The 19,883-nt window shown below is 45.9% G+C and overlaps 1 protein-coding gene across 7 annotated transcripts in view; it reads left to right on the forward strand.

The window, feature by feature from the left end:
- Positions 1-19,416, forward strand: part of ubr4 (ubiquitin protein ligase E3 component n-recognin 4) — a gene marked incomplete at its 5' end in the record, with an annotated part of 51,689 nt that extends 32,273 nt beyond the window's left edge. For all 7 annotated transcript variants that reach the window (XM_080854167.1, XM_080854171.1, XM_080854168.1 and 4 more), the window contains 42 exons: positions 57-206; positions 483-710; positions 847-925; positions 1,219-1,431; positions 1,655-1,823; positions 2,202-2,346; positions 2,486-2,571; positions 2,668-2,755; positions 2,859-3,052; positions 3,341-3,580; positions 3,804-3,942; positions 4,389-4,514; positions 4,991-5,119; positions 5,502-5,854; positions 6,123-6,213; positions 6,335-6,419; positions 6,657-6,784; positions 7,115-7,244; positions 7,514-7,671; positions 7,836-7,945; positions 8,253-8,394; positions 8,492-8,573; positions 8,820-8,993; positions 9,339-9,460; positions 9,662-9,859; positions 10,137-10,217; positions 10,342-10,429; positions 10,609-10,736; positions 10,841-10,948; positions 11,110-11,229; positions 11,666-11,856; positions 12,156-12,329; positions 12,420-12,519; positions 12,687-12,905; positions 13,270-13,383; positions 14,120-14,262; positions 14,676-14,801; positions 15,394-15,588; positions 16,166-16,390; positions 17,561-17,651; positions 17,900-18,062; positions 18,370-19,416. In XM_080854167.1, coding sequence (XP_080710293.1) covers positions 57-206; positions 483-710; positions 847-925; positions 1,219-1,431; positions 1,655-1,823; positions 2,202-2,346; positions 2,486-2,571; positions 2,668-2,755; positions 2,859-3,052; positions 3,341-3,580; positions 3,804-3,942; positions 4,389-4,514; positions 4,991-5,119; positions 5,502-5,854; positions 6,123-6,213; positions 6,335-6,419; positions 6,657-6,784; positions 7,115-7,244; positions 7,514-7,671; positions 7,836-7,945; positions 8,253-8,394; positions 8,492-8,573; positions 8,820-8,993; positions 9,339-9,460; positions 9,662-9,859; positions 10,137-10,217; positions 10,342-10,429; positions 10,609-10,736; positions 10,841-10,948; positions 11,110-11,229; positions 11,666-11,856; positions 12,156-12,329; positions 12,420-12,519; positions 12,687-12,905; positions 13,270-13,383; positions 14,120-14,262; positions 14,676-14,801; positions 15,394-15,588; positions 16,166-16,390; positions 17,561-17,651; positions 17,900-18,062; positions 18,370-18,434 — 6,090 coding nt within the window. In that variant the 3' untranslated portion in view covers positions 18,435-19,416. The remainder of the gene's footprint in view (positions 1-56; positions 207-482; positions 711-846; positions 926-1,218; positions 1,432-1,654; positions 1,824-2,201; positions 2,347-2,485; positions 2,572-2,667; positions 2,756-2,858; positions 3,053-3,340; positions 3,581-3,803; positions 3,943-4,388; positions 4,515-4,990; positions 5,120-5,501; positions 5,855-6,122; positions 6,214-6,334; positions 6,420-6,656; positions 6,785-7,114; positions 7,245-7,513; positions 7,672-7,835; positions 7,946-8,252; positions 8,395-8,491; positions 8,574-8,819; positions 8,994-9,338; positions 9,461-9,661; positions 9,860-10,136; positions 10,218-10,341; positions 10,430-10,608; positions 10,737-10,840; positions 10,949-11,109; positions 11,230-11,665; positions 11,857-12,155; positions 12,330-12,419; positions 12,520-12,686; positions 12,906-13,269; positions 13,384-14,119; positions 14,263-14,675; positions 14,802-15,393; positions 15,589-16,165; positions 16,391-17,560; positions 17,652-17,899; positions 18,063-18,369) is intronic.
- Positions 19,417-19,883: the final 467 nt, after the last annotated feature.

The following is a 19,883-nucleotide window of genomic DNA, read 5'->3' on the forward strand; positions in this document are numbered from 1 at the left end:
GTGGGTTTTCCTGTTCTGATCATTGGTGTAACAGTCGTCCTCTTCTCCTGCCGTAGGGCCACGCCTCAGACGTGTTCGAGGCCTACTCTCAGCTGCTCACTGAGATGGTGCTCAGACTGCCCTACCAGATCAAGAAGATCGCCGACACCAACCCACGCATCCCGCCCCCCATCTTTGACCACTCCTGGTTCTACTTCCTGTCTGAGGTAGCCTTCTGACCATGTTATTTTTACGCTCCCACATGTTATTTTTACGCACTCACTATTTAGTCAACAACTCTAGAGTATAGCTGTCCTTAACTGAGACTACAGCTTTCGTTCTCATAACTATAGCTCTAGATGATTCAGTAGCTGTTGTTGCATGTAAGCCTGTGATCAGGATTGGCATATACATGCCCTATTTATATTTTGTGCATTCTATTTCTGTCTTGGTGCTAGTGTTTGAATGTGCTAACTGTCCCTCGTCTCACTCCCGGCCCACAGTACCTGATGATCCAGCAGACGCCGTTTGTGCGCAGGCAGGTGCGTAAGCTGCTCCTGTTCATCTGCGGCTCCAAGGAGAAGTACCGGCAGCTGCGCGACCTGCACACGCTGGACTCACACGTGCGCGGCATCAAGAAGCTGCTGGAAGAGCAGGGCATCTTCCTCCGGGCCGGCGTCGTAACGGCGTCATCCGGCTCCGCCCTGCAGTACGACACCCTCATCAGCCTGGTGAGTGCAGGGGTCTCCATGGAAGATTTTTAAAAGATAGTTATAAGGGCAATTTGTATTTTGTATTTGGAATTTTTTCTATTCTATGTTTACTTGTATGTATGCTTGTTTATTTGTTTTTGTTTGCCATTCACAGATGGAGCATCTGAAGGCCTGTGCAGAAATTGCCACTCAGAGAACCATCAACTGGCAGAAGTTCTGCATGAAGGATGAGTGTAAGTAGTGAGAAGCTCATTAGCATTTGGTCCTGAGGGCTCCATGAACTGATCAGCATTTGTCATGAAATGGCCAAACACAACCACTTAGAAGGGTAGCTTGCCACGCCTTAATGGTGTTGGCTATCTGAGGAACTTGTCATGAAGGAAGGCAATCTCTTCTCTTGAATAGTCTGTGAGTGTGTTTTTCTTCTCTAAATAACACTCACTCTCTCTGTTTTGCTCTTCTCTCTCTCTCTCTCTCTCTCTCTCTCTCTCTCTCTCTCTCTCTCTCTTTCTCTCTCTCTCCACAGCGGTGCTGTACTTCCTGCTGCAGGTGAGTTTCCTGGTGGATGAGGGGGTGTCTCCGGTGCTGCTGCAGCTGCTGTCCTGTGCGCTGTGTGGCAGTAAGGTCCTGGCTGCCTCCTCCTCGGGAGGCTCCGGTGGGGGGTCGGGGGCCCAGTCCTCCCAGAGCAAGTCCTCCAGCAAGAAGAGCAAGAAGGAGGAGAAGGAGAAGGAAAAAGAGGGTGAGTACTAGACAGGGTGACCAGTTGCTTGGTTTCAGTAATGAGTGAAGCAAGTGAAGAAACTCTCAGGTACATATGGTAGACACAACCTTAATCAACAATCAACTCTCGGAACCTCTTGTTATTTATGTTATACAAATTGGGATTGATTTCCGTGATTGAAGAAAAAATAAATATTGGTATTATGATGGAACTGATCTATATTTCTCATTGCCTTGTACAGGAGAGGGTGTTGGTAGTCTGGAGGATCAGCTGTGCACTGCTCTGGTCAGTCAGCTCAACAAGTTCGCTGACAAGGAGACTCTGATCCAGTTCCTGCGCTGCTTCCTGCTGGAGTCCAACTCCTCATCGGTGCGCTGGCAAGCCCACTGCCTGGCCCTGCACATCTACAGGTACACATCTCACACATACTCAAGCCCACTGCCTGGCCCTTCACAACTACAGGTACACATCTCACACATACTCAAGCACACTGCCTGGCCGTACACATCTCACACACATACTCAAGCACACTGCCTGGCCCCTCACAACTACAGGTACACCTCTACATCTACAGCCTACAAACAGTCTGAAATGCTCACCCACACACGTACTACCTCATCCTCCTTGTGCAGTGGATTAAAATATACTAAGGTACACAGGGGATTTGTGTATTTCAACTAACTAATGTATAATTAATAAACCAAATGACTATTCATCCTAAAGGAATATGGGAATAAAAACGTGCAGGTTCTGACAAAGGAAGAAAACCTGTAACTTTCCTCCTGCAGAAACTCCAGTAAGTCCCAGCAGGAGCTGCTTCTGGACCTCATGTGGGCCATATGGCCCGAGCTCCCCGCGTACGGACGCAAGGCGGCCCAGTTTGTGGACCTGCTCGGCTACTTCTCCCTGAAGACGCCGCAGACGGAGAAAAAGGTGCGTGGCACTTCACAACATTCTGTGTCCAATGGTGTTCTGATGGACAATCCTGTCTATACACACTTATGTTGATATCTTTGACATAAATGGGCGTAACATCATTTAAGACATGGTTGTAATTGTGTCTGTTTGACAGCTAAAGGAATACTCACAGAAAGCTGTAGAAATTCTCAGAACCCAAAACCACATCCTCACCAATCACCCCAACTCCAACATCTACAAGTAAGCCCAGATCTGCAAAGGTCGCCCTCTGTGTTAACTAACATAACATCAGAGTGGATTCCGTCTAACGTGTTGGTCTGTCTTGTTTTTGTACAGCACACTGTCTGGACTGGTGGAATTTGATGGATTTTTCCTGGAAAGTGATCCCTGCTTGGTCTGCAACAACCCTGAAGTGCCCTTCTCAGTGAGTGACACCGAACGGACAACTCAATGACTTGATAGAATCTCATTGGGTATCATGTTAAAAGCTTTCGCTGATTTAAACCTATTTGCCACTGTTTTCCCAGAACATCAAACTGTCATCAATCAAAGTGGACACGCGGTACACCACCACCCAGCAGGTGGTGAAGCTCATCGGGAGCCACACCATCAGCAAAGTCACGGTGAAGATCGGCGACCTCAAACGCACCAAGATGGTGCGCACCATCAACCTGTACTACAACAACAGAACCGTGCAGGCCATCGTCGAACTGAAAAACAAGTGAGTGGCTGCAGTTCAAGGATTTCAACGTGCATATTTGGCAGCGCCTCTTCTAATTTTAAATTTTTCTCGTGTCTGTTTTGGTTGGTGAATTGTTTCCAAATTAAATTATTAAATTGACTTCTTTGGAAAAATAGTGACTTGTAGATTTGGTAGCATCAGCTACAATATGACAGTTCATTTATTTTTCAGTGCATCTTTTCTTAAGAAAATCAGGTGTTTTCATAAACTCATTCATAAAATGTCAAAACCCAACATACAAGTAACATTGTCTTGGTTCTCTCTCAGGCCGGCTCGCTGGCACAAGGCTAAGAAGGTGCAGCTGACCCCGGGGCAGACGGAGGTGAAGATCGACCTGCCCCTGCCCATCGTGGCGTCCAACCTGATGATCGAGTTCTCAGACTTCTATGAGAACTACCAGGCTTCCACTGAGACCCTGCAGTGCCCTCGCTGCAGCGCGTCTGTGCCCGCTAACCCTGGAGTCTGCGGCAACTGCGGAGAGAACGTGTACCAATGCCACAAGTGCAGGTATGTGGAGTTAGCGCTTTGTTATAGCTATAGTTTGTGATCAGTCTAATGTGGGCCTTTGTCATGGTTCATCGGGGAATTATGTTCTTCATAATAAAAAAATTATAAAAAAATTACATTTATTCATCAGTAGATACAATTTTCAACCCCTACTTCCTCAGACAGAAAATGATATGACTGCCTTTACCTAGAAATGTCTAAATTCCCGTCTCTCCTCTGCCAGATCCATAAACTACGATGAGAAGGACCCCTTCCTGTGCAATGCCTGCGGCTTCTGCAAGTACGCCCGCTTTGACTTCATGCTGTATGCCAAGCCCTGCTGTGCCGTGGATCCCATTGAGAATGAAGAGGACAGGAAGAAGGTGAGAACGCAGACACACAAACACGCGCGCACCTCGCTGATTAACATAGACTAGAGCATCTGTGTCCATTTGTGTAACATTGGAGACACATTCATACACACTTACAAACAATCACATACACACAAGAGCCAAAACACACCCAGTCTACTGATTAACATTGACTGGACCATCTGTGCTAATTTGTTCGGTGTTGTTCAACACCAGGTTGATGGAGTATCACTGCTGCTCCGTTCTGATCTGATTTAATAATACCCTACCTCAGATGGATGGCTAACCTAACCTCCCTTATTCCTGTGTGTGTGTGTGCGTGCGCTTGTGTCTGTCTGTGTCTGTGTCTGTGTCTGTGTCTGTGTCTGTGTCTGTGCGTGTGCGTGTGCGTGTGCGTGTGCGTGTGCGTGTGCGTGTGCGTGTGCGTGCGTGTGTGTGTGTGTGTGTGTCCCTGCCAGGCGGTGACCAACATCAACACACTGCTGGATAAGGCAGACAGGGTGTACCACCAGCTCATGGGCCACAGGCCTCAGCTAGAGAGCCTGCTGTCCAAGGTGAATGAGGCGGCCCCAGAGAAACCACAGGTGGGTTGCTAGGACCATCGGTCCCAGACCGGTCTCGCCGCATGACTCAAAGTGCATACTTTCTCATGATGTTTTTCCCCTCTTTCTCTCATAATTCTATTTCAATGTGACATTTTTACAATTTTTGCTATGACAACTTAGAAGCTTTATTATTATTATTACTATTATTATTATTATTATTATTATTATTATTATTATTATCATTACTACTACTACTACTACTACTATCTTAACTGATTGAAAACTTGAGGTGGCATTACTAATTGATGATAATTAAATCAAATCAAATCAAACTTTATTTGTACGGCGCATTTCATACACAAAGGTAACACAATGCGCCTCACAGTAGGAAAGAAAGAAAAAAAAGGGGGGGGGGTTACAAATACTTGTAAAGAGACACAATTAATGCCATGACGTTTCTTAGTTTGTCAGCGTGTGTGTTCGTACTTGAGTGTGACAGTGGTGTGTATCCTCAGGACGACGCGGGCGCGGGTGCAGGGCTGGGTACCGCCACTGCCAGTGTGAACAGGTACATCCAGCAGCTGGCGCAGGAGTACAGCGGAGACTGCAAAACCTCCTTTGATGAGCTCTCCAAAATCATCCAGGTAGGATTACACTTACTTAGTGCTACTTTCATACCAATCCACCTTAATATTCACTAAAGATGTTCTTCATTCAGTTCAATTACTTCATAAAATTATCAATAGAAATTATAGGATGAAAAGGACCAGTGCCTCTGAGTGTCCCAACCTAGAGTATCCTAATGCTTTTAGCCTACTTGCACTTAATGTGTTTGTAACATCATGGTATGGCCCAGTAATACTTACAGGACCAAGGATAAGTAAGAATGTAAGAATGTGTCTTGGAAAAAGAACCTTCACATTGCTATGCAGCACTATAAACTAAGACTGTCTATCTGCCTTTCCATTTTTCTCTTTTTGTCTTTTATTGTAATTTATTGTTCCTTCTCTCTCTCCCCTCGTGCAGAAAGTTTTGGCGTCACGTAAGGAGCTGCTCGAGTACGACCTGCAGCAGCGTGAGGCGGCCACGCGCTCCTCCCGCTCCAGTTCAGGCGCCCACCAGCCCACCTTCACGGCCAGCCAGTACCGCGCCCTCTCCGTGCTGGGCTGCGGCCACACCTCGTCCAACAAATGCTACGGCTGCGCCTCGGCCGTCACGGGCCACTGCATCACGCTGCTGCGCGCCCTCGCCACCAACCCCGCCATCCGCCAGATCCTGGTGCTGCAGGGCCTCATCCGCGAGCTCTTTGAGTACAACCTGCGCCGCGGCACCAGCAACATGCGCGAGGAGGTGCGCCAGCTCGTGTGCCTGCTCACCAGGTGAGACAGACAGACAGACAGTCTACCACGCTACACCTGTTCAATAATATAATATATCTGGGGGAGTATTAAGATTTAGATTGAATGGTTTAAAGATTTGGATGAAGAATATGCTCCAGCAAATAGTAAAATGAAACTTTTAAGGGGAGATCCCTGATGAGGCAGTTTGTTCTGTATATGCCTCCAGTGGTTGTGTCCTATGATGTTTCATTACCACTATTGGTAGAGTGTGTGAGCCCGCTTGATTTTTTGATGTTCATCTGTGCAGAGATCACCCTGAGGCCACCCAGCAGATGAACGACCTCATCATCGCCAAAGTGTCCGCAGCTCTGAAGGGCCACTGGGCCAACCCAGATCTGGTATGTGGCCTAGATGTCTTATCAATAACAATCAATCAATCATTATCAATCTTATATTCGTTCATTATCAAGAAGTCTCAGCCCTGGATGCTAACTTTAGTGTGGTGTTGTGGTGCTGCAGGTGAGCAGTCTACAGTATGAGATGCTGCTCCTCACGGACTCCATTGCCAGGGAAGGAGGATGCTGGGAGTTACGTCTGCGATGTGGTGAGTTCTGCTTGGGTGTTATGCTTTTAGTAACGTCTGTCATGTGGTGAGTTCTGGTTGGGTTTTTATGCTGTTGTCTGTAATATGTCCGACTTTTTTTTTGTCTTTGTATATTTTTAGCTGCTCTTTTTTTCTGTGCATGCTTCTAGAGTAGACTATTGCTCTGTGTGTATTGTGTGTATCTGTGTGGGTATTAAGCATGTGAGCTCATCTTCCTCCTCTGCTCTGCTCACGCAGCTCTCAGTCTGTTCCTGATGGCAGTGAACATTAAGACCCCAGTGGTGGTGGAGAACATCACTCTGATGTGCCTCAGAATCCTCCAGAAACTCATCAAACCCCCCGGGCCCACCAGCAAGAAGAACAAGGTGAGCCGCCGCACTCGTCAGTCACTGGCGTCTGCCTCGCACCATGTTGTGCCAGGGCTTATGTTGGAACAATGTGTCTTACTGTTTTAGTTGGAGCTGTGGTATCCATCAATTTTTACACAATGTGGAAGACGATGTGGAAATAGCTGATTGCATTGAAAACACTGAAAGCAAGCCATGGAAAAATACATTGAAGTACCAGATGGGAAAAGAAGAGAAGATGTTAGACCATTACATCTCCTAGTTACATGGCAATGAAAAGTGGTTTGACTGTGTAAGAGGTGACTGCCAGTGTGGGTCTGTTCACTAACTCTGTGTGTCGTGCTCCAGGATGCTGCGGTTGAATCCCTGACCACTGTTAAGCCATACAGCAACGAGATCCACGCACAGGCCCAGCTGTGGCTCAAAAAGGATCCCAAAGCCTCTTATGAGGCCTGGAAAAAGTGCCTTCCAGCCAGATGTAAGTGCATGCTGAAGGACATCATTTGTGTTTCACTGGCTTTATTTGGATGCCCCTGTATTACACTGCAATTTAGAGTGTCTACTAGTACATCAGAAGTTCAAAGCTTTGATATTAGAAACTGTTGCGTGACCAGAAATAGCCAATAAGACTATGAAATCCCTTAAAAATGAACCATTATGAAATTCTCATGTTGAGCGGTTGAAATCTGATGTTTTTTGTGTGCTTGACATATGCATGACCCTAATCAGGCCTGGCCCTTATTACAGGTCAGGAGGCTGTCTCCAAGCCTGCCAACAAGTCGGAGTTTCGGAGGCAGTACCTGATGGAGAAGTACGTGTGGAAATGGAAGCAGTTTGTCAGATCACGGTCCGAGAGCCTCTTCCCTCGCCTGCTCAAACTGGGCCACAACAACTGGCTGCGACAGGTAAACATTCAACAATTAATACTCGACAGAAGCACATGACTAAAACTTAAATAATTAACTTGCACGTGTGTGCATCTACATGTAATGATTTTAAGCTGGTCATTTACGTTAGTGTTAAGTTAGCTGCCGGTAGGTCACATGTTGTGTCTCTCTCATTCCTCCAGGTGCTGTTCACCCCCGCCACTCAGGCAGCGAGGCAGGCAGCCTGCACCATCGTGGAGGCCCTCACCTCCATCCCCAGCCGCAAACAGCAAGTGCTGGACCTCCTCACAAGGTAACATTCTTTCTAAAGGATTACTTCTACCGAAGGATCGATAATACATTTAATAGATTGTGTATGCCCCCAGGCATGGTGTATAAAAGGGGTGTGTGTGTGTGTGTGTGTGTGTGTGTGTGTGTGTGTGTGTGTGTGTGTGTGTGTGTGTGTGTGTGTGTGTGTGTGTGTGTGTGTGTGTGTGTGTGTGTGTGTGGCTAAAGGATATCTCACTGACACAGAAATCATTGGGTGGGAGGTATTGGCAGTGTAAGTTCATTCCCATTGTGTGAGGGTAAGACTCCTCTGGTGCTTGTGTCCTGCACAGCTACCTAGACGAGCTGAGCATAGCAGGGGAGTGTGCTGCGGAGTACCTGGCCCTCTACCAGAAACTCATCAAGCCGGCACACTGGAAAGTCTACCTGGCCGCTCGAGGAGTTCTGCCCTATATTGGCAACCTCATCACCAAGGTACTCAAGCACACAAATCCATTGATGGTCTCAGCTGAAAGTGCTGTTCTCTGCAATGCCTCAGATGCTAGAGCTCCTTTTGTGTTGTTTCTTCCAGGAAATCGCCCACCTGCTGGCTCTGGAGGAGGCTACCTTGAGCACAGACCTGCAGCAGGGCTATGCACTCAAGAGTCTGACCGGTACGATACAGGGATGCTTATCCTCTCTTTATGGCTTGTGATGTTTGATAAAGATGTTCAATGTTCAGTTCATACGTTGTATATTCTGTAACTCCCCCTGCTTGTAACAGGAGTAATAGTTTCTATCTGTTCATGCTTCATTTTGAGGTCAGATCGATTGACTGGCATTGATTGATTGATTGATTGATTGATTGATTGATTGATTGATTGATTGAGTGAATGACGTTCTGGGTTTGTGTTCTCCAGGGCTGCTGTCCTCCTTCGTGGAGGTGGAGTCGATCAAGAGGCACTTCAAGAGCCGTCTGGTGGGCACGGTGCTCAACGGCTACCTGTGCCTGAGGAAGCTTGTGGTGCAGCGGACCAAGCTCATCGACGAGACGCAGGACATGCTGCTGGAGATGCTGGAAGACATGACCACAGGTTAGCAGGACGGGACGTGGTCGTATATGTTTGTTTAATTTCAGAAGGACTTGTCTTTCCTGGTGAAATAGTTGGGCTGTTTAGTCATATGCTATGAGTTGCACGTGTTAAATGGGGTCTGTCAGGCTCAGTCTTGAATTTAGGAGCCATAAGAGGAAGCAATTTGGTCCAAGAGGACACTGATTTTATTAATGAGACTATAGCTTACACCTTGAGGATGACAGTCATTTATTAGCAGTGATGCACTTTGGCTACAGTTTTAGTTATTTATTTATTGTTATAAATATTCGACGCACAAGTTATTGCCCAGCAGGGTAAAGCATGTTTTCTCGTTGATCTTCACAGGGACGGAGTCAGAGACGAAAGCTTTCATGGCGGTGTGCATTGAGACTGCCAAGCGCTACGACCTGGATGACTACCGCACGCCGGTGTTCATCTTTGAAAGACTATGCAGCATTATCTATCCGGTGAGTCACCCTGCCTGTTAATGTGCAAGATGGCACAGTCTTCGACCAAAGCTCATATAAGTAGAAGCAATATAAGGGTAGTCTGTGTCTGAAGTTGATGCTGGGTTTGCTCAGACGTGTGCCAGTGTTGTTTTCCTGTTTCTGTAACTTGACTCTCCTCTTACTCTCTTTTCTGCTGTTGTGTCCTTTTGTCCTCTCCAGGAGGAGAACGAGGTGACTGAGTTCTTTGTGACGCTGGAGAAAGACCCGCAGCAGGAGGACTTCCTGCAGGGCCGCATGCCTGGCAACCCCTACAGCAGCAACGAGCCGGGCATCGGGCCCCTCATGAGGGACATCAAGAACAAGATCTGCCAGGACTGCGACCTGGTGGCCCTACTGGAGGACGACAGCGGCATGGAGGTGCGGCACCACCACACCACCTGTCTCAACACTACTGTTCACTTTTACTGATGTTGGCTCACATAGTGGCTTTATGAAGGGGGTGAATGTAGAAGAACATTTTACTTGTTCAAGTCTCCCTTTAATGTCATCAAGATATCAGTCACAAGCAGTGGCCCTGAATGGGATAATGATTTTCATGAAAGCAATACATCAATAAGAATAAAATAATCTTATCTGTAAATGTATAAGAAGGATGTATTCAAAATTCAACATCAACATGTCTCCTTTCCTTCAGCTCCTTGTGAACAACAAGATCATCAGCCTGGACCTGTCTGTAGCTGAGGTCTACAAGAAGGTGTGGTGCCCCACCAACGAGGTAGGCTCTTAGGGTTAATACAGTTAGCCTTGCTTACGGTTTCCCAAGTTTCAGTCCCAAACTGTAATTGGTATTATCGTGGTGATAAGAAGCCGTGAATGAGACTAGTGTGTTCATCTTCCAGGGAGAGCCAATGAGGATCATTTACAGAATGAGGGGTCTCTTGGGAGATGCAACAGAGGAGTTCATTGAGTCACTGGATTCCACCACAGGTATGAGGTTCAGAACACTGCCATTAGCACACTCTAACACACTCCCACAGGTGCGGCATGTTTTGGCCTTAAAAATATGAGACAAAAAAAGAATTTCGAATAACTGGGATAAAATCTGACTTTACTATGTAATATTATGGTCAGGGTTGAGGGTTGTAAAAGTCTGTGTTTTCCTGTAGATGAAGAGGAGGATGAGGAGGAGGTGTATAAGATGGCTGGGGTGATGGCTCAGTGTGGAGGTTTGGAGTGTATGCTCAGTCGCCTGTCTGGAATCAAGGACTTCAAGCAGGGCCGACACCTGCTCACTGTGAGTATTATACGGCATTGTTATATGCTTTGGAAAAGAACATTTGGTGCACATTTGGAAAGATCTGGACTGTTTTTTTAATGCTGCTTCCTTCTCATTCCCAGGTGCTGCTGAAGTTGTTCAGCTACTGTGTAAAGGTGAAGATTAACAGACAGCAGCTGGTCAGGCCGGAGATGAACACCCTGAATGTCATGCTGGGTACTTTAAACCTGGTACGCACATTATATTTACTCTTCACTCAGACTATTCATCTGTTATATTCTGCATTACTTGCAGTTATGAAATACTCATAATGCATGCCTTGAGATTATGCAGTAGAAATCAATGGTTATGCGTCTCATGAAGTAAGTTGAACACCCGTGTGTTTGACCAGGCACTGGTGGCGGAGCAGGAGAGTAAGGACAGTGGGGGAGCCTCGATCGCCGAGCAGGTCCTCAGCATCATGGAGATCATCCTGGACGAGGCCAACGCAGAGACGCTGTCTGAAGACAAGGTGAGTGCCTGTTCCTGTCTGGACTGGAACCAGTAACATTCTTCATCACATAACTAGAGAGGCTTTTGGTTTAGGTTGACACACACAGGGTCTGTCCAAAACTGAAAAGAATTCTGGACATCTGGTGGCAGTAAGGCATTGAGGCATATCCAAATCTAATATTTGTATACAATTCTGCGGTCTCGGATACGATAAGTTTGGCCGAATTTTGAAGGCTGCATACATGGTACCTGTTATGGCAACTGACTCGTTAGACAGCTGTAGGTTGCCAGGCAGCAGGCAGCTGCTTTCCTTATCGGACAGACCCGCAGTGTTCTGTGACACAGCATTGACTAGTCATGTTCTAAAATGCATTCATGTAAGATGATGTAGTCAAAAAATGGAAAATAAAAATAATTGTAATCTTTTCATTAATGAATACTTTTTCCTCTTTCAGGGTAACCTGCTTCTGACGGGAGATAAGGACCAGCTGGTGATGTTGCTGGACCAGATCAACACCCCCTTTGTGCGCTCCAACCCCAGCGTCCTACAGGGTCTGCTGCGCATCATCCCCTACCTGTCCTTCGGGGAGCTGGAGAAAATGCACATTCTGGTTGAACGCTTTAAGCCCTGCTGCAGTTTTGACAAGTATGCTCATCTCGGCTCTCTGCCAATTTCAGTCATTAAAGCCTCCTTATGACTGTCTTCAGTCCCCTACTCATAAATTGGAAGTACAGAATTTGAATAACGATTCTGGATTATAGTAAGTGCTAGACTTGAATGTTATAACTCAGAAGTAGACTTTATAAAGGTAATAAATGAGGACAGTATGACGGAGCGCTGCTAAATGGTTGATTTAAAAACACGACAGTATGTTGAAGTAGACAGCATAGGACTAATAGAGGTTTAACAGAGTAATGTTTTCACCTGTACCTTTTGTCATCTAGGTATGATGAGGAGCACAGTGCGGACGATAAGGTCTTTCTGGACTGCTTCTGTAAAATTGCTGCCGGCATCAAGAACAACAGCAACGGCCACCAGCTGAAGGACCTGATCCTGCAGAAGGGGATCACTCAGAGCGCCCTAGACTACATGAAGAAACATATCCCCAGCGCTAAGAAGTACGCTACTTTTTTTCAATAAATCTGGTCTGTTGTCTGTATTCTGCTTTGAGCTCCTGTTTGACCCGTCCTATGCATTTGTTTTTCTAGTTTGGATGCAGATGTATGGAAGAAGTTCTTGTCCAGACCTGCCTTGCCCTTCATCTTGAGGCTGCTCCGTGGTCTGGCCACCCTACACCCCCCTACACAGGTAATGCTGTGGTCCAGCCCTACTAAAATACATTGAAACTATGCATATGCAGGTTATTTTGTTGTGCCCCTGATATACTTGTTCCTTAGATTTTTTTACATCAGTAAGTTCACATGCATTAGTGTTAGGTGAGAGATCTGACTCCGAGCCCTTTTACGTCCCCACAGTCGCTGATCGGAACCGACTCCATCAGCAACCTCCACAAGCTGGAGCAGGTGTCCAGTGACGAGGGCATCGGCACTCTGGCAGAGAACCTTCTGGAAGCACTACGAGAGCACGCGGATGTGAACCTGAAGATCGACGCGGCCCGCCGAGAAACCCGGTCGGAGAAGAAGCGTATGGCGATGGCCATGAGGCAGAAAGCCCTCGGCACCCTGGGAATGACGGTACGTGCTGCCGGAAGAACCATGGCCATCAACATGCAGCAGCTTCTCAGTACAAAGCACAAAGTCTGTGACCACAGATAACTTAGAGAAACCTCGCTAATAAAACAAATGCAGAAGGGATAATGATGTATCTGAAGCTTTTAGTCGCTGCAATACCAAAGCAAACCACATCAGTCCAAGAATCCATAGCAGTTGTTCAAATTAGAACACATCTTAATGCATAGTAGATAAAGAACTTCTCATACATAATAGATGAGATGAGATGAGGTCCCCACAATGATTCCACTTAATGTAGTGATATAGATGTGGAGGCATACGAAACAGCAGCAGATAGTAACCCTTGTGCTGCCTTGGTTTGTCTCAGACCAATGAGAAGGGCCAGGTGGTGACCAAGACGTCACTGCTGAAACAGATGGAGGAGCTGATCGAGGAGCCAGGCCTCACCTGCTGCATCTGCAGAGAGGGCTACAAGTTCCAGGTACATACCACTGCACTCGAGGGTCGGGAGATGTCAAGATTTAGGGGATAGAATTAGTGTTGTTTTCTACAGGTAAATGCATTTGGAACAACAGCTTGAATATTTACAGTAGAGTGTAACATTTACTTGAGGTTGTAAAAATCACATTCCTAGAAAAAAGAAAGCATCGTATGTCATGACCTTGAGCAACTATTTTATTCACCTGATGGCTTACCCCTGGTGAAGTTGACATGTGGGAATCGCTGCACCTGGTGGGGGTGTTATGTAAGGGATAACGGCCGACGAGCTACTACAGTTCTACAAAGATAATGGACGATGCGGGGCAAAGAAATCCACGACGTGCAGCTGTACAGCTCGAAGGCCGTTATCCCGCTTATCTCCCGTTTACAACATCCAAAAATGTTTTTATGATTATTATTATTTAGAATTTCTTTTATCTTTAGGAAACTTAATATGCATAATAACCTGATGAATTCTTGAAGCCTAGTGCTCCCGTTAGAGAAAGTAGTGAGTTTAAAAAAAAAAAAAAAAAAGACTTTACGTTGGTTGTCAATGGTAACCATTCAAGAGCATTGATATGGAACGGCGATTTAACTTTTCTACTGTGACTACGTCCAAGGTGTACCGTTATACAAACTTAATGTACATTAGCCAATCAGAAAACAGTATTTCGTTCCAGAGGGAGATAATATTATTTATTGATGTGTTTATTTCTTGAAATGTGTGTCCTCCGCAGCCCACCAAGGTGTTGGGGATTTATACATTCACCAAGCGTGTGGCCTTGGAGGAGTCTGAAAACAAGCCCCGCAAGCAGCAGGGCTACAGCACTGTCTCGCACTTTAACATAGTCCACTACGACTGTCACCTCGCTGCTGTCAGGTACACACACACACACACACACACACACACACTCACACACACTCACACACACTCACACACACTCACACACACTCACACACACTCACACACACTCACACACACTCACACACACTCACACACACTCACACACACTCACACACACTCACACACACTCACACACACTCACACACACTCACACTCACACACTCGCACTCGCACTCGCACTCGCACTCGCACTCTCTCACACACTCACACACACTCACACACCAGTTCAGTTGTTGTCGTGTCAGTGTTTGCTTTCCCCAACTGACTATTTCTCCCGTATCTTCATTCCCTTTTTCACTACCTATCTCTTTCTCTCTGCATTCTATTCCATTTCCATACTCTTTCTTTACATTTCTCTCCCTCTTTCATCCCTCTCTCTCTCTCTGTAGGCTGGCTCGTGGGCGAGAGGAGTGGGAGAGCGCCGCCCTACAGAACGCCAACACCAAGTGCAATGGGCTCCTCCCTGTGTGGGGGCCACATGTCCCCGAATCAGCCTTCGCCACCTGCTTGGCCAGGTGAACCCCTTTAACACTTAGTCATGAGGATTTAGTGGCTGATTATTGATCAAGTGTTTCTGCTAATGCATAGCACCAGTATTGGTGTAAAAATAGCTTTTGTAGAGCGGGGTTTAAAAAAATATATATGTCACACTATGCAACAATATGAGGTATGGTTAATAAAATAGACAATTTGTTTTGGTACCATCCTCAAATTAATTTTGATAGCATATGGTCATGTGAAGGACATATAAACAACTGTGTCTTTCCCACTAGCCATCGAGAATATGTAGTTCTGTGTTTCCTGGCTGGAGCACCTTGCAATATTGGAAGAAAAGCTTTCACAGCATGACATAGCCAGCTATACTGCCAAAAAAACACAAGTTAGTGTGTTGGCAAGCTTCTATCAGTGCCAACTGGGCTGTTGGTGGTGTTTGCAAGGTTTTTGCCTGCCTTTAAGGTAGTTAACATGCTAGTTTTGGAAATGAACTCCTTATTGCTTCTTTAATAAATCTTAAAAAAAAAAAAAAAAAAAAATGTTATGGGATACAGTGTATGTGTGTGTGTGTGACTTCACTCATGGACAGTGGCTTTTTCTCTCACTCTTTAGGCACAACACATATCTGCAGGAGTGCACAGGGCAGAGGGAGCCCACCTACCAGCTCAACATCCACGACACCAAGCTGCTGTTCCTGCGCTTCGCCATGGAGCAGTCCTTCAGCGTGGACACGGGCGGCGGCGGCCGCGAGAGCAACATCCACCTTATCCCTTACATCATCCACACAGTGCTCTATGTCCTCAACACGTACGTCCACCAACACTCCAGTCCATACACACAAACCTTTTACGATCTCTGTCTCAGCCACTTGCTCTTAGGAAAGGCACACTATAACAATACAAGTAATGTAATGACGCACATTACAGATCACTTAAGAGAGACTAGGATGTTGTGCAGTGCAGATAGCATCGCTAAACTGGCCTGCACAGCATTGAGAAAGCCAGTTTGATTGGGTGATGGCTTTTGGTTGGCACAGGCTCAGGTTTGGGACATTAAAGGCAGTGGCTTATACTTTCATTCATCTCGGGGCGTTGTCAATACTCATGCATTTCCAATATCAAGAGTGGGGCTCTCTGCCGATCGCTGCCTTGCTGTTTGCTGTATTTCCTGGTTTTGGTTGGACAAGGATGGCAAAACAAAATATACCAAAGATATGCTGGAACATTATGAGACTTCATTATGGATGTTTGTGTGTCTGTGTCTGCGTCTATGTGTGTCTGTCTCTGTCTGTCTCTGTCTGTCTCTGTCTGTCTGTCTCTGTCTGTCTGTCTGTCTGTCTGTCTGTCTGTCTGTCTGTTTCTGTGTCTAACTGCATGCCCCACAGCACCAGAGCCACGTCTCGTGAGGAGAAGAACCTGCAGAGCTTCTTGGAGCAGCCGTGTGAGAAGTGGGTGGAGAGCTCGTATGAGGTGGACGGTCCGCACTACTTCACCGTGCTGGCCATGCACATCCTGCCGCCCGAGCGCTGGAGGGACACGCGCCTCGACTTCCTGCGCCGCCTGCTCACCGCCGCGCACGCCCGCAAGGTCTCGCCCACCGGAGCCAACAAGTGAGTGGCCCGCATACCATCGCCAGTCCTCTCAGTCTCACCGTCTGATAGGTGAAAAGTCACACTCAAGTTATCTCAGGACTCCGGAGTTGTAGATCAGTTTATTTATTCAGTAACAATTGGTATCAGACTCACTCACAGCACAAGGATGAATGTGAAGCAATTTCACTAACATCGCACAGGGTTTATATACTTATTTATCTAATTTATCTAACTTTGTATATAACTCTAACGCTATAAATCTTTCTAACATCAACAAGAATAGCCAAGCTCGACTAAAAGTCCCTTTGTGTCATCCCAGCTGCTGAGATGCAAGAGTGTCAATTTAACGCTGGGTTGAACAAGCACGGTTCGACCCTTCTTATCACCTCTGAGCTCACCCAAACATAGACAAGAGGTTCCCTCACTTACGCATGTAGGTCTCACACACATGCAGACTAAGTGGCGCCAGTAGCTAATAATCAAAGTTACACATATACACAGGAACACCGAAAAGTCATGTACCTGCTTATATAAGCACATGATTCATACAAAGTTATTATTTATACAAGCCTCTTGATGGATATATTCTTAGGTCATTAACAGTGTTTGGAAATTATCTCTTGTCACCGTAAATTACCAGATACGATCCCCGCCTTTGACAGGGGCAAGAGTGGGGCTAGCCTGAGGTGACATTTTACAGTTTGAGAGTATTCATTTCATGTTGAGATTACCCTCTGGGCTTTGCTAGCTAATTGTGGTAATTCATAACAAACAAACAAGTTCCAAGAACATTGTGGTTGACCCGCTAACTCGGGCTAAAGAAATTAGTACCCGCCCCCTGTCTATGCCTTTCCCAAACACTTGTGTAATTGCTCTCTAACTTCAGAGCACCAGCGCCTGGTCAGTTCTTAATGAGGAAAGCCTGCGGGCCTGTTTGTCTTGTCAGGTTGCATTAGGGTTGTTTGTCCCCTCAGCAGCATCGTCAGGCTCTCTGTTCATTAAGGCTCACTTGGCACCATTTAATCACTGGGGAAATCGGGCCGCCTTCAGAATGCTGTGAAACTCTTGGAATTCAGTGGAGACTGCAAGAATGCTTTAGAGGATTTCAAGTTATGACCAGAAATCTTTAAGGAAAGAATCGAATAATCCATTTGCTAACCTTATTTTTTTTCCATGTCCTACTCCTAGGCTCACAGACAAATCTGTGAAGGAATACGCAGTGTACCGCTCACCACTTCTTTTCTGGGGTCTGGTGGATCTCATCTATGACATGTTCAGGGTAAGAGAGCTCCCTCTCACCTGGATATGTGTACTGTGTTAAGTCCAGCCAAAGAGCACGAATGATGGACGTTTTCCTGTTCAAACCCCTTGAATGGAAATGTAAAGAAACTGGCCAGAGTGCAAATGTGAACGTGTGTTTGTTCATGTATGCATACGTGCGTTGTGTGCTTGTCTTCGTGTGTGTGTGTATATATATATTAATGTTTACTGTTCCTCAATTTCTCTATATCCTTTCCCCCATTCCAGAAAGTGCCCACCAGTAATACAGAGGGAGGCTGGTCCTTCTCCTTGGCGGAGTATGTGCGGCACAATGACATGCCCATCTTCGAGGCCTCGGAGCGGGTGCTGAGGGCCTTCCAGGACGAGCTCATGCCCGCTGAATCCTTCTCAGAGTTCCTGGATGTCGTAGGTCAGTGGAAGTGCAATTCTCACAGTACCTCACAATTGAGAATTTTGGCATTGGGGATTAAACCATTATTTTGTTTGTAATAATAGTTTGTTGCTAAGTTTGTTATAAAATCAAAGTATCACAAACTTTTTCTGACTGCATACTGGAAAAATGATGACCTTGAGATCATTCTGAACTAGAAAATGAGTTTTAGATCAATCTAAATAAGCTTGAGAGTCTAAGGCACATAACTTGGGGGGTGGATGCCATCTCCCTGTTTGACATGTGACCAGACAGCATTCTCATGGTTGTGTATGCCCCTCCTCAGGTCTGCTCTCGGACATCCCAGACCCTGACGGCTTCCTGCAGGATCTGTTGAACTCTGTGCCCTGATGGCATCCAGCTGAGCGCCCACACTGGACTGGCTGTCACCCTGCTCCAGAGCGGGGTGGCGCTGCAGACGGGTGGTGGAAGGCTGGCCACCGCATGGCCCTCCGCCTCCAAGACACCCTTTCCATGCCCCCCACCTCACCCACCAGGGACACTGTTCAATCAGAGCCCTGGCCCCCCCCAAAAAAAAAATCTCTCCTGGCTACTTACACACACACACACACACACACACACACACACACACACACACACACACACACACACATATATATATATATACATACATACAGGCAGACAAAATGAGCTCTGCTCCTGATCTCCACCATGGGTTGTTCTACAGCATCTTCAACTTTAACTCTCCAACCAGGAAACATCTGTGTGTAGTCTGACGAGTTCATAAAAAAAGAATTAAGAATAAAACAAGATGCAGTTATTACATTTTTCTGTAACATTTAATACACAAGTCACCAGTGCTGTTCTGATTGAAAGGTGTTGAAGGTGAAATCTGACAGTAACTCTTCAGAAATGTAATTTTTGGAGGGGGAGTGGTTTTGATTACATTGTTCAAAAGTGACTTTTCTTTCCCCTGCCCCCCTGGTAATTATTATTCTTTTTTTTTTTTGGTTTTTGAGTTTCCTACTGGGCGCATCACAGGATTGTGAATTCAGTTGTTCTGTGTCATGCACTATGTTTCTGGGCTTTTGCGGTGGTGTTCTACAGCTGATTGTATTTTGTGGGAAGGGCTGTGGCCTGATGCTGGTTGTGCGTGTGTGTTTGTGTGTGTGTTTGATTTTTTTTTGTTTGTTTTGTTTTCAAGTTGATGCGCATGTGTAAGGTTTTTTTTTTTTCTTTCATTAATAAAAAAAATGCTGCAAGTTTTAAAATGCATAGCTAACCCGGGACTGTGGTCCATCTGTTAACCGAAGTGAACCCTGACATGTAACAGGCGGTAACTTGCAACAACAATTAAACTACACTTCTCAAGATGAAAGAATAAAACAGTCTGCATCTTTTGTTTAGAAAACACGTCGATTCCCTCTTCCCCATGTTGTCTATCCATTCTGGTTTATTTTCCTTCCATCTCTGAACCTCTACTCACTACACTGGCTACTATTTAGGATATTTTTTCTTTTATTCAACCTTAATACACTCACATTTCTTGTTCAAATCTTGCAGAACTGACTTTCACAGCCGTTTCTGGTAACCAGTGAGGGTACCACTAAGTTTTGGTGATCTGATAAAGTCGCATTATTATGGACTGCTAATAAGGGCTGTCTCTGCGGAACTTAATACATGGGCTGGAGTTTACGGAGAAAAATAGTCGAAACAGTGGGCATTCATTTTCATTTCCCGCTGCTACAATGTTAAATTATTACTGAATTCTTTTTTTGGCTTTTGGATCATCTTAATAATAAAGCTAAAATGCATTTTGGCGACAATGTGGGATTTTAA

This window comes from Sprattus sprattus (assembly GCF_963457725.1).
Source record: "Sprattus sprattus genome assembly, chromosome: 16".
Taxonomy (NCBI): domain Eukaryota; kingdom Metazoa; phylum Chordata; class Actinopteri; order Clupeiformes; family Clupeidae; genus Sprattus; species Sprattus sprattus.